The sequence below is a fragment of the Parasteatoda tepidariorum genome, chromosome 6 (genome assembly GCF_043381705.1).
Source record: "Parasteatoda tepidariorum isolate YZ-2023 chromosome 6, CAS_Ptep_4.0, whole genome shotgun sequence".
NCBI lineage: Eukaryota > Metazoa > Arthropoda > Arachnida > Araneae > Theridiidae > Parasteatoda > Parasteatoda tepidariorum.
In genome coordinates this window covers 39448094-39467610 of record NC_092209.1, presented here as the reverse complement: position 1 = coordinate 39467610, position 19517 = coordinate 39448094, and the positions used below count along the sequence as shown (strand labels likewise).

Below are 19517 nucleotides of genomic sequence, written 5' to 3'. Positions count from 1 at the left end.
TCGTAATGTAAGATTACGCTTTATCTTCATGTAAGTATATTATGTATTTTAATTAATTGCTTTGTTGAGTATCCACAAGTATATATATTTAACAAAAGATTAAACTTAAATTCTTGGTTAGTCTCACGCAAACGATATTTTTCTATTCTTGTTGCGTTCGATTTCGATTTGGCAAACGATATGGATGTTAACTAATCCATAACGCGTTGTCTTCCGTTATAAATTAATTTTTTTTTCTCTCAAGGTGGTATTTTCCCTTTCTGAAACATCACGTATATATTGTGCTTGGACTAGTTCACTTTGGAATGTCACGTGACAAAAGAAAAACTTGACGCTAAAGGTCGCGAAGAAAGTTTTTCAATGGAGGCGGGGCCTTTTACTTTCATACGCTGGGATGCAACCTAGTTTTACTTACGGGTCCATCTTATATAAAAGCTCGAAATTTTTGAAATGTTGACATTTTATAACAGAGAATTATCATAACTAACGTACTATAACAAAGTTAACTGCAATGAACCACTTTGCTGTGAGTACTTATTTTTTGCTCTTGATCATTCATGTAAAAAAAAATTTAAAAATTATAAAACATTAAATATAAAATTTTATTTTAACTGTAAAATAATTATGAAATTTTGTTTTAACTGTAAACCAATTAAGAAATTTAACTATGACAGTAAAATAACTTAAATTTAAAACCACATTAAAAGTAAAATTTTTCCATAGCGATATTCAATTTTTATGGTATCATTTAAAAAATATTATGAATCTTCTTCTTATGAATAAAAATTTAATCTTTAAAAAAATTTTTGAAACTTAAATTCGCTGAAACTTAAAATTAAATTATTCCTTATTAAATTTTTTTTTATGAAATTATTTTTTCTTATTAAAAAAGTTTAAATAATTTCAAGTAATTAACTTCGAAATGAAAAATTTTATGAACTTTTAAAATTTATCATTAAGAATTCTGAGATATTAAAATTTTTATCTTAAAACAGCTAATGAATTCTTCCAATTGCCAATGAAAAAGCGAACAATAAAAAGCAAGCAATAGATTTATCTCCGATCCTTCTAACTGAGCTCTATGCAAACTCCTAAGCTTTTTTTCCAAAGGTAAAAGGAAATATTGTATCGAGTATTAGCGCAAACTAACCCATATTTGAATCATTGCATTACATGCAGATGAAAACGGCCCAAGTCCCTTCTCTTTAAAATGAGAGCAAAAAAGATTAACACGTGAACATATAAAAATCCATAACGCATAAAATAAAAATAAAAACTTTAAGTTAATAAACTTGAATATTTATTACGAAACAAATTATACTCGCATCAGTTTTATTAAAAAATAAATCACTCGAAAATTTTATCAATAGCTTATAATTTTAATAAAACTAACTCAATTGGAATACTAAAACCAATCTTGGTAATAAAATATTATTCTGTTGTTAGTATTTATTATAAAAATAATGCTAGGAAACTAAAATACTAATCACTTTGCAAATACCAAATATGCAAGCATTGAGAGAAATAATGTGTTAGAGAATAAAAGCATTGTTAAATAGTTTTCTGCAAAGATATCTCTTGAACATTCATTATTTACTATCTTATTACTATTAATTTATTATCTTGTTTATTTATTTATTCTTTATTTACTGTATTGAATATACATTAAACCAAATCGACTGCAATGTGTTTAATTTTCGTATTAGCAATTTATATGCAATTCGCATAATTTGAATTTTGTAATAAAAATTTGAAAGTTGAAATTGTTATTAAAATAAGGTTTTTGTATTTTCAGATGAAATATAATGACACAATAAGTGAAATATACATTCATTAATCAATATTCGTAAATATTCATTCATAATCTTGGAGATAAAAGAATATGTACTTATCATTTTGTATAACAATGTTATAATATATTATACAAAATAAATATTATATGAATAATTGTCATTTTCTGGGTTATAGATATAACCTTGCAATATTATTTCTATACAGGTCACGGAAATTGACGAAACTCTGAAATTATTTTTTATCATTAAATATAATAGTCTAATGAGGAGTCTTTTTTCCAGGAGTTGTAAAAATTGTGTACATATTTAAACTAATATATGACTTAGTTCTTTTCACCAGTTTAAAAAATGATACTGAAATTTAAAATGCGTTTTTCTCCATGATCATTCTTTTCTTTTTTTTTTCATTTTAAGAACGATATGATTTAGAAACAATAAAAAATAACTCTAAAAAGATGGATATTTTTTTTAGTCTTTTTATTTATCTTTCATTTATACAAGAAATGAACATATAGATCAATTTTAAACTATACATTAAAAATATTAAAAATTGATATTAAGTCTGTACAATATTTAACTTGTATTAAAAATTTTAAAAACAATTTCAGGTATGAACATTTTAACTCAAAATAATTTCAAAGTATAACATTTTCATTTACAGTAAAAATCAAAAAACAAATTAAAAATTTAAACTACTTTTTAAATGTATCATTACGAAATATCTTGGAAAAAAATCAAAAGAGTGCAATCATTTAAGGATTTTTAAGCTGTGGCTAAATGAATTTATTAACAAAATATTCAGATACATTAAAATCAGAAATTTTGAAAAAACAAAATATTTGATTTAAACATTATATGATCGCAAAAACATTTTTTTCTTTCAAAAATTTAAATTAAATGTTAGTTTTAAATAAATGTATAGCTTTAATAGTATTAGCACACTGAGAAAAATATGTGATAGAAATTACCAGAATATGGTAAATTTTTTCGTGTTTCTGGCTATATGGGAACACCAAAAAGCCCATCTATAATAATTTGGCACTGGTAAATTAATATATGATAAAATTAACAATAAAATATGGTTTATTAATGTTTGATAAAATTTAGTATGTGTGATAAAGGTTAGTAAGTTTATCATGATATCTAAACCTTAGACCACGGCACAAAAACCATTTATTCGGTTAAATTCATTCTTCAATTTTGCACCCATTTTTTTACAAAATATGTGGTTATAAAAGCTATAATTGTGAAAACGTGAATTGCCAGTAAACCGTTACCAAATGAATGATTTAAATACCGTTTATTTCGGTTTTTATTATAAGATTTTGTGTTTTGTTTTCCAGAAATATCATCAACAGCTCGGTAATTTTACTAGAATTCTTTTCTCCGCTCACTGATATCATATAGTAAACATTTATTCAGAACTACGTAGTTAATATAACTTAAGAATTATGATAGTATTTAGTACAATTATTATTTTTTTCAAAGTTTCCATTAACTTCGACCTTAAAATATTCTTCTTTTTTTTTCTTTTTTTCTTTTTTTGGTAGATAAAAGTTTAGTGGTAATGAATTCATTTTAGTTATTTTATTTCAAGTATTGAAATTAAATTTCAATGCATTTATTTCAAACATATTTTCAAAATTTACTTAAAAATATCTTAGACAATTATTAATGTTTTGAGTAATAAATCAACCGGTATTATCAATCCGGTATTATATGATTTTCATTATAGATAAGATCATATATAGATAAGATCATATATAGATAGAACGCAATAGAAAAGTAAATTGTAAGATATACGAATGTTCACGTCATTTTAAATTCTATAATTCTAAAAGATCAAATTCAAAATTCAAACGGAATCTATAGAAAAGCTCTCTAGAAATTAAAATTTAAAAGCACAACTTTAAAAAAAAAAAATTTACGTTGAAACTATTTGACCGATTTCGTTAAAGCTTTATCGTATTTTTCGTATATTTTTTTTTAATTTGAAATTGATTTAAAAAGAAAATAATAGTTTCAATTCTAACAATTCAAAACAGTTTTGAATATTATTAAAATAAATAATACAAAAACACAAAGTAATCATAAAAAGCTATGCTTTGTATGATAAACGACTTATTACTTCGCATGGAATATATTTTAAGTAAACGAGTTTTTTAATCGTGTGGAAAAACGTTTCAATTCTTTCATATTGCTTTAATAAATTTGCGTAATTAGTTAAAACATCATAAATTTGAATAAATAATTATTATTAATTGATAAAATTAATTAAGCATTATAAATTGGGATAATTAATTAAAGCATTTGATTTTTCATTATTAGTCATAGAATTTTGAATTATAGCAATCACTTGTTATTAAATTAATTGTTATTAATTTATATAATTAATCCAAATTGATTAAACGTATATACCACGAATAATTAAGATTGTATCTTAATACATAAAATACTGATATTTAGATCAAAAGTTACATCTGATAATTAGTTAAAGCATTGGGATAATTAATTAAAGCATTTTATTTTTCATTATTAATCATAGAATTATGAATAATAGCAATCACTTGTTATTAAATTAATTGTTATTAATTTATATAATTAATCCAAATTGATTAAAAACATATACCTCGAATAAGTGAGATTGTATCTTAATACATAAAATACTAATATTTAGGTCAAAAGCTACATCTGATTTTTATTTTATGCGCCAAATATTAAATCAATATTAAATCAAATATTGAATCAAATATTAAATTTTGATACTTGATTTTAATATTAACTTCTAATATTTGACTTGAATATTATTTTAATATTAAATTTTAATATTTGATTTTAATGTTATTTTAATATTGAATTTTAATATTTGACTTTAATATTATTTTGATATTAAATTTTAATATTTTTTTCGCAACTTTAAGTTTTGAAACAAACTATTTTTTAAATTGACTAATATTTTTTATTTCTTCAAAACGCACATAAACAATATCTTTGCGACCTCTTTTTCTAATATTTTGTTTTCCTTCTTTTATTTTTAAAAGCACTTTTAAATACACTTTTTTTCAATTGATTGTGACTCATTAATTCAATTGATGTAACGCTTTCAATTCAGTGCTTTTTAAATGTTTAGTTGAAAACATTGATTGTACATTTTATAAATTCTAAATAAATATAATGTATTTAAAGAAAATGCTTTTGAAAAATGTTGAGTAAACAAAATATTTTCATTTGAAAATTCTTTTGAAATATTTCAAAAAATTTAATCTGTTTCCTTTTATTTGAATTTGTCATAGTTTTCTATAATTTACTTAAAAAAATTCAAACTAATCGGAACAATAATTTCAACATCCACAGCTTATGATTAATCCATGCAAGAATGTGTCTTCAAAAAATCTATATTTTGATTATATATAATGTATATTTTACTCTTTCCAAAATATATAGATATTTTATTAAATTTTGTTGAATTCAGTTATGTAATACAAAAGTAATAAATGATAAGAACGTATTGGCATATTATTGTTGAATAAATATGATTTAATTATACTTGTAATCTGAATATTTTTAGATGCAATGCTCTGATCAAAACTATAATTATTCACGTAATCGATAATTTCCTTTGTGAAAATTATCTTTTATAACGTGAATTAGATTAAAAAAGTTACGCATGCATATATTTGATTTATGTAATAGATTTTTGAAGCTAAAAAGAATGAAGCATTCCCTTTGCGAAAAAAAAGTTCTTAGGCCCTTCAGGAAGCTTCACAAATGGAAGTTAATGATGTTTTATTAAATAGTGGAGATTTTGTTACTGTTGTAACTTAATCATATTCAGTTGATGAAAGCTTTTAAATTTTTTTAATTTTGAATTGTTTAGAAAAATTAATGCTGTTATTACGCATAAAAGGAAATGAAAAAGAATTATTTATTTCGCCTGATTGAATTGTTTCTATTAGCGAGTATACTTAAATAATGTATTTGATTTGAGGACACGAAAAACTTAAAGGATTCTACTTAAAAAGTTAAAATAAAAATAACAAAAATTCAAAATTGTTTATTTTTTATAAATATTAATACTTCTTATATTTTTTAAATCTTTATCTAAATAATAAATTAATTAATATAAAAAAATATGAGTTAGAGATTAATTTAATTATTTCCTTTTTCAGATTGCTCTTCTCTTGTGCTCAGTTGTAGCAGCAAATGCTGGAGGTTTAGGAGCGTACGGTGGTCAAGGATCAGTAGGCTATGGATATGGTTCAGGAAGTAAAGGATACGGTGGATATGGCAGTCATGGTCTTGGTGGATATGGTGGTTACGGACTCGGAGGATACGGTGGTGGCCATGGACTTGGAGGATATGGTGGATACGGAAAAGGCTTAGGAGGAGGTTATGGAGGATATGGTGGATATGGAAAAGGCTTAGGAGGAGGTTATGGAGGATACGGATTAGGGGGTTACAAAGGAGATTCTGGACTTGGCGGCTATGGTGGTTATGGTAAAGGATTAGGTGGTTACGGGGGTTATACTTCAGGACATGGTTACAACTACGGATACTCCTCCTATGGGAAAGGACTTGGAGGATATGGAGGTTATGGAAAAGGAGTGGGTGGATATGGTTCAGGCTATGGACTTGGCGGTTATGGAAAAGGTTTGGGTGGTTATGGAGGAAAAGGTCTTGGTGGATATGGAGGTTTAGGACAAGGAGGTTTAGGGCATGGCGGTTATGGAATTGGTGGATATGGAGGAAAAGGGTACGGAGGCTTTGAAGGATATGGAGGACACGGATTAAGTGGTTACGGAAGCTATGGAAAATTGGTTCACTGAGGAAATCTGTTTAAAGGTTGTATCTGAAGTAAGTGCTTAATTTCATTCAAGTAACTTTATTGCTTATCCAGTTAAGTATAAGAAAGGCAATATACAGGGGAAAATACGTACTATAAAGTTTTTAAATTTTTAATAGGATATTGCAAAGTTATTACAAACATGTGTAAGTTATGACAATTACTTTTTTAATTTTTCATTTAAGCAAAATTAGGAACAATGCAATAAGCAAATAAACATGAACTTAACAATGTAAAAAAAAAAATTTGTATTAATTCTAAACTAAAAATTTAAATTAACGCTATATTGTTCGGCTGTTGTATATTAAGCAAATATGATATGTCAATCAATATCTTTGTTACATGTAGTTTAATCAATTTGTCACCTTAACCATTCTGTGACATTTGTTTTCCCTTATACTTAATTTAGCAAGTTTTTCACGTAAATAGAAACTATATAGCTTGAATAGCTAACACTTTATCTTATAAATTTTAGATTTTAAAATCAATAACAACTTTTAATTTCATTTACAAATTTTTATTTCATTACTTTAATCTTTTTTATTTATTTAGAATCTATAAAAATCTTTTATTTTATTCTCGGGACTCCTATTTATATGTATTACAACCTATGCATAAAAAATAATAACTTTGTCAAAATTTGGTTTTTGCTGGAGGAAATATGTAAATCTTTGGGAGAGAAATCTGATCTTTCGAATTTCTCATTTTAACAGACATAATTCATAAATTTAATTATAATTTCCAAAAATTTACCCTTTCTTTAGAGACTTTTGCGTATAATTGAATAAACATTATTGTTATATCAATGCTAAATAGGGTGCCCTGTAATAATCACTCTTAGTATATAATTTTAGTACCCTTATAAAACATAAAGTAAAAAATTATGTACGCTAGGTTCAATAAATTAATATTAAAGCTTGAAAAAACAAAAACGCTAGATTCACTACTAGAGAAGACGAGACTGAAAAACTCATAACCTGTTTTAATCTTTAATGAAGGAAAATTATTGGAAACACCTCTCAGTTTCATCAACAAATCCAACTGGTTTTATATTTTTCCTCTCTCCGTCCTTCCTAGTGATTTGACAGATTTTTGCGATTGTTAGTGTAACTCTTTTTTACTTCTTTTTTTTTTTTTTTTTTCTTTTTTGAAGACTCAAAAAATACTTGAATTAGAGGTAGCCATAACGGAACTCTGTGCCTAGAAAAAAATTTCGAAACACAGATAAAATTAAAACCAAAAAAAAATAAATACACTCTAAAATAAATTTTACAAAAAAGACTTTTAATAAGTTTTTATTGTTTCTCAAATCAGTATTATTTGTTTATTTAAAACATAATAATAGAAAAACATATTTTATTTTCCATAATTATTTTAAAATGATTTAAGGAATATGCTTTCTCTAAAGAACTATGATGTTCACTTCGCTCAATAACCTCCGTTGTTCTCATTCCTCATTCGCATGAAGTATGTAATAATTATAATTTTATGTCAAGTTTAACGAAATGGAAGGATCTAGGGATTTGATAAATAATCAACTGTATTTAAAAAAGTAATAAATGAGAAATCATTTAAAAGGGAGTTATCAAAGGTAAGAAATATAATGATAACCTTACATCATATAACGATTCGCAACAGTTTTTAATTCTCTTTGTTCTTTGTATTTTTAAAAATTTAACTCTCTCTTTCTCTCCCTCTCTGTAGTTGTATTTCAGTGGTCGGCAAATTGGCCAACATGGGTTTTTTTTACCTACAAGTTTAACAGTTATTAATTCTGTAACTAATGATAGAAATCAGAATTTTTTTCATTCCATCGAACTCCTTATACGAGTTTTACATTTTTCTACACACTTTCATAATTCTTAAGTTCAGATTAGATTTTGGTTTCATCAAGTTCAAATTTGATAGAGATTTTGAGCAGCAAAGCAAAATGAAACGTAAAACAAAAAAAAATTACAAATCACAAATAAGCACTTAAAATTGAAATTAACTTTCTAACAAATTAAAATTTCGAAAACAAATACTCCGTGTTAAGTTTATAAACAAACAAGTCTCCGTAGTTGAATTCCAACGACTTTTAGAGGGGCATATATGCTATTTTGCTCTGCAAGTTTAACATTTAATAATTCTTGAACTAATAATGAAATGTTACACGTTTTGTTCGATCATAATACCTGCACATTTTTTCTCCCCGTATTTATAACTTAAAGTTTCTATGTCGTATAATTTTTGGGTAGAAAACTAAAATGTAACGTTAAGTTGAACAGCCAAAAAAGAGTCGGCGGCATCAGCGGCTTTAACGACTTTTTAATAAAGTGAGAAGTTTTTATTACAAAGTAATAATATTTAAATTTCCATATTTTAACATAAATCTAATTTTATTATTCATAATGAGAGATAGAATTCGTGATTTTGAAACACAAAAATTATAACTAAATCATAAATTAATTTTTGATCCTTTTGTCATTTTTTTATGTAATCGCAAAGTGGTGGTTCCTTTTTATTAATTATGATTTTATTTTCAGGTATTGAAAGACAGTTAATTATGGTCAATTTTCCTATGAAACAGCCTTTCTTCTGTCGCAGCTGAAGTTAAAGGTGTTGTCGCTGTTCATATGTAATTTCACACAAGTTGCGTTTGTAAATTTTTTGTGATCAAACAAATAAAATGTTTTATTTTTATCGTTGGTGATTTATTTGTGTAAAATAATAATCAATATAAATTTGCATTTAATAAACATTTAGAAACAAGTAGCATGCAAAAAATTACACTGAATTTTCAAACTCTAAATGGGTTTTAATATAAAATGTAAATTTTAGTTATTAACTAGTTTAAATGCTGATAGCATTTTTTTTTATTTAACGGTTAAGGGGACACGGGACCTTTCAAATGAAAACTTGTTTTTTAATTTAATTTTACTATTATGAACATAATTTATTTATTTTTTAGCATATTTTAGGAAATAGGCCAAGTAAAAACAATTTTGGTCAAAATTTTTTTAAAAATTTAATAAAATATGAAAATTTTAAAAAATACAAAAATTGTCCCTTGTGTCTGAAATTTCATCCAAATAATTTAAAATTTTTTCTATAGATAGATAATGATGATATAAAGACTCTCTAGCATCAGTTATTGTTTCACTTCAAAAGGTTTTGAGAAAAAAAAATTTTTTTAGTTCCGACGCTTTTTTTTCGAAAATTTTCATTTCCTCCTACAGTTAAAGTTGTATAAAAAACTTTATAATTAATATTTCGTGAAAACAATGCTACATTGTCTTTATAACAGTCATATGAAGCATATGAAAAATTTTCAGGCAAAATTTTCAATTATTCAGACACAAGGGACAAATTATAGAAGTAAATTATGCAAAAAAAGTTAACGGAGAAAAACTACTTTTTTTGTGTAAATTAACTAAAACTCACTGTAATAGCTATAATATCATGCTTAAAATATAAAAAGAACTTCCGATGTATTCTTAATATAATAAATGCTAAATTTTTACCAATACAAACGATTTTTACATAAAAATATTGTTCGTTATGCATCATATCAATATGTCATATGTAACCTTGAAACAAAGAAAAAAGATTATTTTTGTGTGCATAAAAATTACACTAAAAACATTATTCTCTATAATTTTAATAAAACAAATAATATATTTGATACCAGATAAATAAAAAAATTATTGACATTGACATAGGAAAAGCATATTGCAGAATTTCGATAACATGCTAGAAAATTTCATACATTTGAATTCAAAGTGCCCACAATTGTACGGTTAAACAAAAGTACGGTTAAAGTTAATTTGGCGTTGCCAAACAGTGTCACATTATACTAATTAAAAAATATTTTATAGAAATATTGATTTGAACATAAAAAAAAATCAAAATAAGCTTGATAACTACAATGTAAACAAACAGACAGCTTATGGAACGTCAAAAGTGCCACGCCCACTTTTCAGAAAAATAGCTATAAAATCATAAAAAATCATCGTATCGAAAAAATTTGAACAACACGTGATTCAGGTTGACTATCTTTAAATTTTTAACAAAAAAAATTTTTTTTGAAAATTTTATGATTTCAAGGTCCCGTGTCCCCTTAACAGGGAACTTCTAGATACAGCATTGGACAAACTTGCCTTTGTAAAGAACTTCTCAATAAAATTGACCTGCATTTGTGTTGCATTGGAAAGGAAAAATCCTGGAAATGTTTTATATCAGTACTGTAGTCGGTGCGAGCCGGGTGCAGAATTTGAATCGACCAGCCATTGCCGAGATTCGAGCCTCGCTCATCTCATTTGGAGATGAACTTTCTTGCTCTCTGAGATATCGCAGCTCAAATCTTAATAATAAAAAATAATAGGTGATTGCTAAAGTTCGTAAGTGATCTGGATTAAGTGTAGTTACGCATATAAGTGAGATTTCAGAAAAATGTAGCTAAAAGAATAATTAAGTAGAAGCAATTAACTTAATTTAAAGTTGAAATTCAAGCAAGGCATTCATTTTTTGTCAGCGAAAAAAGACTTTTTTTTTCGTCACTCAACAGGCACTACAAAAGTTAAGAAAGTTAAACAGAAAGATTCTCCTAATTCACTTAATCTTGGCAGCTTAAATTTTCAAAAATTCTTTTCCTAGAAAATTAATTTGGAAAAGGTATTAAAACTTGATTAACATCACTTTTTGACTAGAAACCACAGAACTTTTAAAAAATAAACTAACTTTTAATAATAAACTTTTTAAAAAACACTAAATTTTTGAGTATTTTTTTATTATTAATAGAAAGCAACTAGAATAACTTTTTTTTAATGTATAGTAGTTTTAAGTTTTTAATGTTGGTGGTTTTTTTAAAATGTTTTTGTAAAAGTATATTTTAATTTCAGACTTTATAAATAAAATTAGTTGGCAAAACAATGCGAAAGTTGAATTTCGTGTTTTAGCCCGATAAAATGAACAGTTGTATGGAGTTATCTAGAACAATCAAAGCGTAACTTATATATAAGGATTTTAATATCTACATTGTTTTACAATTTTGCGTGTTACGGAAAAATCTATTTTTTTAGATCTATGAACTAATGCATTCCTTACTCGCTACCGCTCGCCAACCATCAAAGATTGCTTCGTAATCTTATAATATTCAGCTTGAGGACTAAGCTTACATCATTTACTATCAAGTTAGACCTGTTTGAAATGTGTCCAAATATTTCGCAATATAAATAATAGCAAAGAAGCCTGATGGCTGAGCGGTAGCGCTTCGCGCTGTCGTGCCACAGGTCCCTGGTTCGATCCTGGGGCCGGGCAAGGTTGATTCAGCCTTTCATCCCTTCAGTGGGTCGATAAATGAGTACCAAGTATGCTTGGGAACTAAACACTGGGGGTTCCGCGTTCGGCTGACCACCTGACCGGAACATCTGCTCCTGCACACCAGAGCCCAAGGTCAAGAAAACTGAGATGGGCACTAAAGACCTTGGCCCTCTATGGGCTGTTGCGCCACTGAGTTTAGTTTAAATAATAGCAAAAAATAAACTGAAACAGAAATAATTAATAAACAAAGAAATTATTTTTTCTCTCAATTGTCTCAGAAAAATACACATTTCCGTCATGGAACGTGAACTACTAAATATATCTACTGTAAAAATAGAATCATTCTAAATCATTAATCATACAGATTTTTTATTAGTCTAATTAGTATTGCTTTTGTTTCATTCAATAAGCGCAAAGCACTTTTTTAACCAAAAGGCTATATTATATCCCGTTGGCATTTCTCCACGACTAAAGTACAAAAGTGCAGTGACTTACAAAAAGTCAAAGTATATTTGTATTTTATAGAATTGATTATGCTTTGGTGTAACTAAAATTTTATTGGTTGGCATTAATATCGTCAAAAGACGAAACTTGTGAAAAAAGAAAGTAAACGACAGCATTATATTAATAATACTGATTTTAAATTCTGTATTTTATTCGAGAAATTTTATTATTTCAATATAGTTCAGAACACATACCTCGCATATTTAGTAGCATCTTTTGCATCTAAGCATTTCTTTCAGTTGTATTAATTTTGTATAGGAAATTTTCAGAACATGCTTTCTTTTGGAACGCCCCATATTTTCGAATCTTTTTCAAATAAAAAAATAAGTTAAATAGATAAAAGTTAACAGGCAGGATTCTGTGAAGAACTTTCTGAATGAATTCATAATACATAATATAAACTTAAAAAATGGAAAAAGTTTAATCTAAGTTTTATTGGGATAGACTCCTTACGAATATTTTTACCTCAAATTACAACTTTTGCAATGAATGTTAGAAACACAATATGGGTGTTTAAGTCAGAGGCTAAACTAGATCAATGTTCCACTATCTTTCAACCAATTTCTGTTTGCACCTATTAGATGATTCGTATTCCTATCATAAGAAAACGTATTCATGCTGGTTGCATGTGTAACTGATTGATCATTGATAGATTTTCAGTGGACAGGTAAGGGAAGTGACGTTAGCTTAGACATCTGCATTAAAACACCGTTAAACATAAGGTTCGTATGTTGTTTAGCGGTGTGGAAGTGGCTTCCAAAAGTTTGAACTCTTTGTCAAATTAAGCATTCTCAATGAAACAAAAAAGTTATATCGGTTTTGCTATTCTGAATTCTTAGCTAGAAATGTCCATTCTGCTACCTAACCTCCAATTGTTGGCCTCAGCATGTCATTTTTGGTAATTAAAATTAGCTTTCAAGATTTAAAACATATATATAAGTAAATAAATGAGAATACGTATGCAAATGATGGAGATCCTGGGAAGAAACACAATTCACTAGTTTTTGTAATTTTTTTTTTGATAAGCATATTTTCATAATCTCAATTGTTTTCTAAATTATTATCCTGTAATTTGCATAATGTATTCCAATGAATGTCCAATCGTAAATGTATCATTTCCTTTATCAGTTTCTTTTTCAGTTGCAGAATATTCCTCATTAAAACAGAGTGTTCTGGTGTAGAATAGGGGGTCCCTTGGTTTGGCGATTGTACAGTTTTACTGTAACCCCGTTCCTGATTACCATGATATTATTTGTTTTGTTATTGAACGGGCTACCGCAATTTTCCTTATTGTTTTATGTTTGTTGTTTGGTTTGTTTTCATATACATTATTTGCATTTCAAATTTTACCTAAGTTATTCTTTTACCAGTAGTTGCTCACATGTCATTGTCGCTATAACTACCTTCGTCTGCTATCTCTACAAAGAATGTCTGAAAAAGTAAATATGTATTTTTTTACAGGAGAGAAAGGGTAAGAAATCTATTAATGACTGGTTTATGCGAGAAGGTTTGATTAATTCTCATTATTTTTATCTTGCTTATGTGAAAGATATGCGTTTGGATAAATCAAAAGAAGGAACGAATGGCTACAAATGAGTTTATCGTGAGGAAGGTAAAAATACTCATCGTTGCAAACGGTCTCTGAGGAACAGTATGTGTGTTTGTAGATGGTAAAATGAATATGATTGATGAATATGTTTTCGTTTTTGTGGGTGTTTGAAGCTGGTACAAATCTTCTTATGAATGAGGTAAATATGAAATTTAGAAAAACTGTGGTAGATTGGTGTAATTTCAGTTAAGAAGTGTGTACTGATACAGGTGGAAAAAAATAGTGAAATTATAGAAGGTCCTGGAATGGTTTTTGAAATTGATAAAAGCAAGTTCGGTAAGAAAAAATATAATCTTGGTATACGAGTGAATAGTAAATTAGTGTTTGGTGGTAACGAAAGAGAGATGTGTTTGAGTTAGGTATATGTTAATGCTAAATGTAAAATATTTTAAAAAGTATTTAGTAATCTCACGAGAGAGAAGTTGTTACCTGGAAAATATCGCCTGGGACAATTATCGCAGATTGTCTAAAAAATGAAGATTTTCTGCATTTATCTTTCAATCATTCTTTGAATTTTATTGATCCCGAAACTGGTACTTCGAACAATAGAATATATGACCTAAATTTTAGGGCATGTGGATTCATAGAATGCCATATGAAAATTTTCCAAGCAAGATTTTCGTCAATATCCGAAGAAATCTTCCGATTCTTATTTTGCTGAATTTATGTGGAGACGTCAGTGCAGGATTAGACGGTAACCGATTCGTTCCAGGACTTTCTGAAGTGCATAAGAGATTTGTACACACCAGACTCTTCTCCAAAGTCTGGTGTGTGCAAATCTCTTATCTTGCTTCCTGTATAAAAACATATAGGCTATATAAAAATTATATATAGTCTCCTATGTTTTTTATTTTGTATTCTTAGGACCAAAATAAATTTTTTCTAAGGCTTCATAACTATTTCCAGGCTTATATTAACATTTTTAAAACATTTAATGTCATTTTTATAATGCATCCCGCAGCGAAAAATACTATAAAAAATCATAAATTGCCCGTCAAATAATATTAAATAATCTAACTTCATAAATAAAATCAAGTTATTTCAGAACTAACACATTATGAAAGCAATATTATTTAATAAAAAATTATTCATATTAAGAAAGGTTCAATTATAAAAATTAAATATGCAAGAACTGCTATGTTTTAAAGCGAACAAAATAATTTGCGATGGAAGTTTCCGTGAGTATAGGTTGCTATACTAACATAAAATGCACATTATATCGTGAATATAGGTTGCTATACTAACATAAAATATACATTATATCATATATGCTAAAATCATATTTTTAGTCACTAAATTTTTCTGTCCTCAAATTTTAATGGTAACAAGACCTCTAAAGTGTAAGTGAATAAATTTGTTTTTAACACAATCAACAAGTTATGAAACAATCTGTTAAGGGGGTATACATTGATGATATTACACTTTTTCAATATTTTGACCTACTCCCCCTTTTGTCACAAAGTGTCAAAGTATCAGGTCTAAAAAAAGCATTACGTGATCATTTAAAAGAAAGATTTTTAGTAATTTCCTTTGTCAATTTAATTTATAGTTGCATTTCACAGTCATAAAATATAAAGTACTCTAAATTCTTCACTGCGACTTATCCGCCTAAGAAGAGGATATATACTTGGTCATCGAGTACATGGGTCTATTAAATTTATCATTCTAAATAGAACTTAATTTAAAGTAGAATTCAATTTAAAATAGAACTTAATGAAATCAACAAGAATGCAAAACAAAACTATCAGAAGAAAACCCCTTTTTATGTTTTAAAAAAATCATGATAAAAATGCAAAGCTAGATAACATAAAACGAAATATTATTTTTAAAAAATTTATTTACTGATTTTAAGTAACTTATTCTAGCCGATACGTATGATCTCTAACTTCTTGTTCCTCCTCCTTGTCACTAACAATCACAACCCCAAGAACCCCGCTTTCCAAGCGTGACGTCATTCGTAAATACCCTTTTAGTATATTTTTAAAAATTTCAAAAAATGTCCTACTATCAAAAGTCTGTCTCGAAGCTTGAAAAAAAAATGACGAAAATGCAAAAAAATTAGCTATTACGAAATTACTCTATTCTTATAATTCACTTTATTTTTGATTCTTACAGATGACATGAAAAAAGGTATTTAATTTGGTAGCTGTATACAATAAGTATAGTAAAATTGCCCGGAAACAGTTTTCATAGAAATAACTTTCAATTAGCGCCTTCAGCTTCATAGAGCGTAAACTAGAGGCATAAAAAATCAAAGCACCCTCAATGACACTTTGAATAAATGTAACTGACCGCTCCGTGGAACATTTTCAATTAAATGACACAACTGCCATTGCGCTATTCTTATTTGAGTCTTTCCCTTTATTTAAGTTATATTATTATTTTATTCAGACGCAAAGACATTATTTTTATCAACTTGTATATATAAAGCTGATTTAAAGAGTGGAAAGTATTGCAAACTCAGATTGCCTTAAAGTACCGTCAAGAAAAATGTTCCACCTACGAACAGTCGTAAGTACTGCACCATTTCAAATTCCTGTAATCATATTTAATTTGAATATGAACTTAATTTTAAGGATAATTAAAATCTGATTAATTTAAACTATTTTTCATCATTATATGCGCACTAAAGCTAAGAGGAGTGTTTTCTCATATTCAAATATGCTTTATAAGTGCTTCCAGTTTTATTAATATACATAAAATTTATGTTATCTTCGGTATTTTAGATCAACTATTTGTTTATGAACACCAGCATAATTCAAAACTTTCAAACTTTTTATTCTTATCTCCAATTTAGAGCTATTAGTAAGCATTAACCTGGAACTAACATGAAACAAAGTAATCTACACTTGTGACTATATGAAGACAAAACTTTAGCAGCTAATCCTGATTGCAACCTCTGTAACTTTGAAAAAATATTTTCGTACATTCATTTCCCACTTAGAATCAATGCGAAATCTTTTTCCAACATTTTTCTAGTATTGAAAAAAGCAACAAAAATAATAATAATAATAATACTTACCTTAGAAAAGTATTAGCAATTGTAAAGTTGATGTTTTTTATATATTATTGCTATTTAGTCTCTTCAAAGAAAATAAAGAAGGTTTACATTGTCATAATATGTACGATACGAAAAGAAATTCTCGCAATTTTTATATGAATATGGTAGAGCTCAATGTAAAAGTTTACACAATGAAATTATGGAATTTACAATATCGAATTATAATAAACAGATTTTAAAAAAAAAAAACATGTAAACATGTTCAAAAAACCCTCTCTAAAATGTCATAATATAAATAAAATTGTGTGATTTGTTATAACACTAGTGTTACAGATAAAAAGAGAAATTTGATTGTTACAAAAGTTTAGACATGATTAAGAGTTTCTGTTAATATTTCTTTTCATATGCATCACAAACGTCAAGTACTTACGATCCGCAAATGGTAACCCTTAGCAACTGATACTACCACTAAAACTATTTAAAGAGGTGTAATTACAAAAATTTGCCAGCTACAAACAGTTGTTAAATATGTTTCGAAAAATTCCGCTATTTTTAAGAGATAAAAGGTCTTTATTTATTAAGGTTTATGAAATGGTTACAAATATGAAGCAAACACATATCTAGATCGCGTATAATGAATAAACGCTATACTCGTTTGATTCGACGTCTGACAAGTATCCAAATGACTGTTCATGACACTATAAATGTCATCGGGACTCTATTGAATGGTTCATTGAGGTATACATAAGATTCTCTAGTATACAATTTATAAGGGAATACTAAAATCAGAAATAATGACTCACTGTAAACGGCCCCTGTTCTGAAGTCACATCAAAATCCAAAAAGAATTTCATGGGCTAAAAATCGGAGATCATATGGACCGAAATGGAAATGATTTATATTTAGAATTTAAAAAAAGTCTACTGTTGAGCATTATATTGGCAGCATGACTTGCACAAAATATAGGAATGTGTTTAGTTGTAGATAAGGTACTCGGTGATGTAAGGTTTTGCTAAAATCCAAAGCCTATGCAGAGCTTCGATTATTTTATTTATTCATTTCATTTTGTTTTGTTTTGTTTATTTCTTTGGTCTCAGCAAATAGTATTGAAATATTTAATATAATACACACAAATAGCTGCACAATTATTAATTTTATTCTGTTTTAAAGCAATAAAATTTCGTATGTCATCTTTCTTAAATTGATCACTAACAAGAAACAAAGAAAAACAATTTCAAAGTATGTCATCAAAAAACTACATCAAAAATTTTTTTATACGTATATGTATTTTCATGGAATGAAAGACAGAACAGTCGCATAACAAAATAACATTCACTTCTTACTAGATGGAATTGTAAAGAGCATATTGTTATTTAGTCAAAACTTACCAGAATTATTTAGTTACTTAAAGTGCACTTATAGAATGTGAAATTTTGCTATTTTTTTAAAAGAAATAATTGTTCGAATTCATTGTTTTAGTGTAATGGCACTAATATCAATACTGGAATTAAAGAAAGATGTATATACTAATAAAAAAAATATGTAGTTTTCACTCCCATCTACAAACAACAACAAAAAATTTATCTCATATCTAGATCTAATTAAATAATTTTCATCTAACAGGCATATTTTTTAATATATTTAAATTATTTTCCATATTTTTCAGATTTGTATTGCCGTTGTTCTGTCTGGATGCTTTGGTCAGATGATAGGCATAGGAGGTGGTCTAGGAGGAATTAGTGGAGGTGCCGGAGTTGGCCTAGGAGGAATTAGTGGAGGTGCCGGAGGTGGCCTAGGAGGAAGCTATGGTGTAACCAGAGGATACACATCTGGCATGTACGGAGGCAGAGGTCTCGGAATGATCGGAGGTGGTGGCCTCGGAATGATGGGAGGCAGAGGTCTCGGAATGATGGGAGGCAGAGGTCTCGGAATGATGGGAGGAAGGGGTCTTGGAATGATGGGAGGCAGAGGTCTCGGAATGATGGGAGGTCTTGGAATGATGGGAGGAAGAGGTATCGGTATGTTCGGAGGCCAAGGAATGGGAATGATGGGCATGGGTGGGCCACTTATGGGTGGTCTTGGATATGGAGCTGGAATCTATGGTCCTATGATGGGAATTGGTTATGGAGGACTTATGGGCTGAACTTAATAGTTGACTTGATGACTTAAATAAATTGTTTTGTTTATTTAAAACTTGTATTTTTGTGTTTTTTATTACTTTTTCATTTTTAATAAAAAAAAATTTTTTTTTATAAAATCATAACAATTGGTGAAAATGCAAATGTCAATAATTTCCTTAAACTATCTAAAAAAAACAATTTCACAAAAAAAAGTTTATTTCGAAATATTTTCTCATTTCTGTGTCACATCGGTACATTTGGAGAGTCCACCAACGCTTGTTTTTGATTTTTAAACCATTTGTACTTTATGAATTGATGATACAAAGGTTAGAGCACTCGCTTGTCA

At 27.6% G+C, this 19517-nt stretch overlaps 2 protein-coding genes across 2 annotated transcripts; both read left to right on the top strand.

Moving 5' to 3' along the window:
- The first annotated feature begins 335 nt into the window (after nucleotides 1–335).
- Nucleotides 336–9318, top strand: LOC107450721 (acanthoscurrin-2). Its single transcript, XM_016066594.2, has 3 exons — nucleotides 336–526; nucleotides 5963–6647; nucleotides 9162–9318. Exons 1-2 carry the CDS (start codon nucleotides 512–514, stop codon nucleotides 6617–6619), a joined length of 672 nt encoding a protein of 223 aa, XP_015922080.1. The 5' UTR covers nucleotides 336–511; the 3' UTR covers nucleotides 6620–6647; nucleotides 9162–9318.
- A 7119-nt stretch (nucleotides 9319–16437) lies between these two features.
- On the top strand, nucleotides 16438–19244 carry LOC107450729 (uncharacterized). The gene is made up of 2 exons (XM_016066600.3): nucleotides 16438–16561; nucleotides 18718–19244. The coding sequence occupies exons 1-2, from the start codon at nucleotides 16541–16543 to the stop codon at nucleotides 19192–19194; spliced, it is 498 nt and encodes a 165-aa protein (XP_015922086.2). The 5' UTR covers nucleotides 16438–16540; the 3' UTR covers nucleotides 19195–19244.
- Nucleotides 19245–19517: the final 273 nt, after the last annotated feature.

Coding starts and splice junctions, on each gene's coding strand:
- LOC107450729 (XM_016066600.3), top strand. CDS start 16,541: ATGTTCCACCTACGAACAGTC. Junction 16,562..18,717: donor TGTTCCACCTACGAACAGTC/GTAAGTACTGCA, acceptor CATATTTTTCAG/ATTTGTATTGCCGTTGTTCT.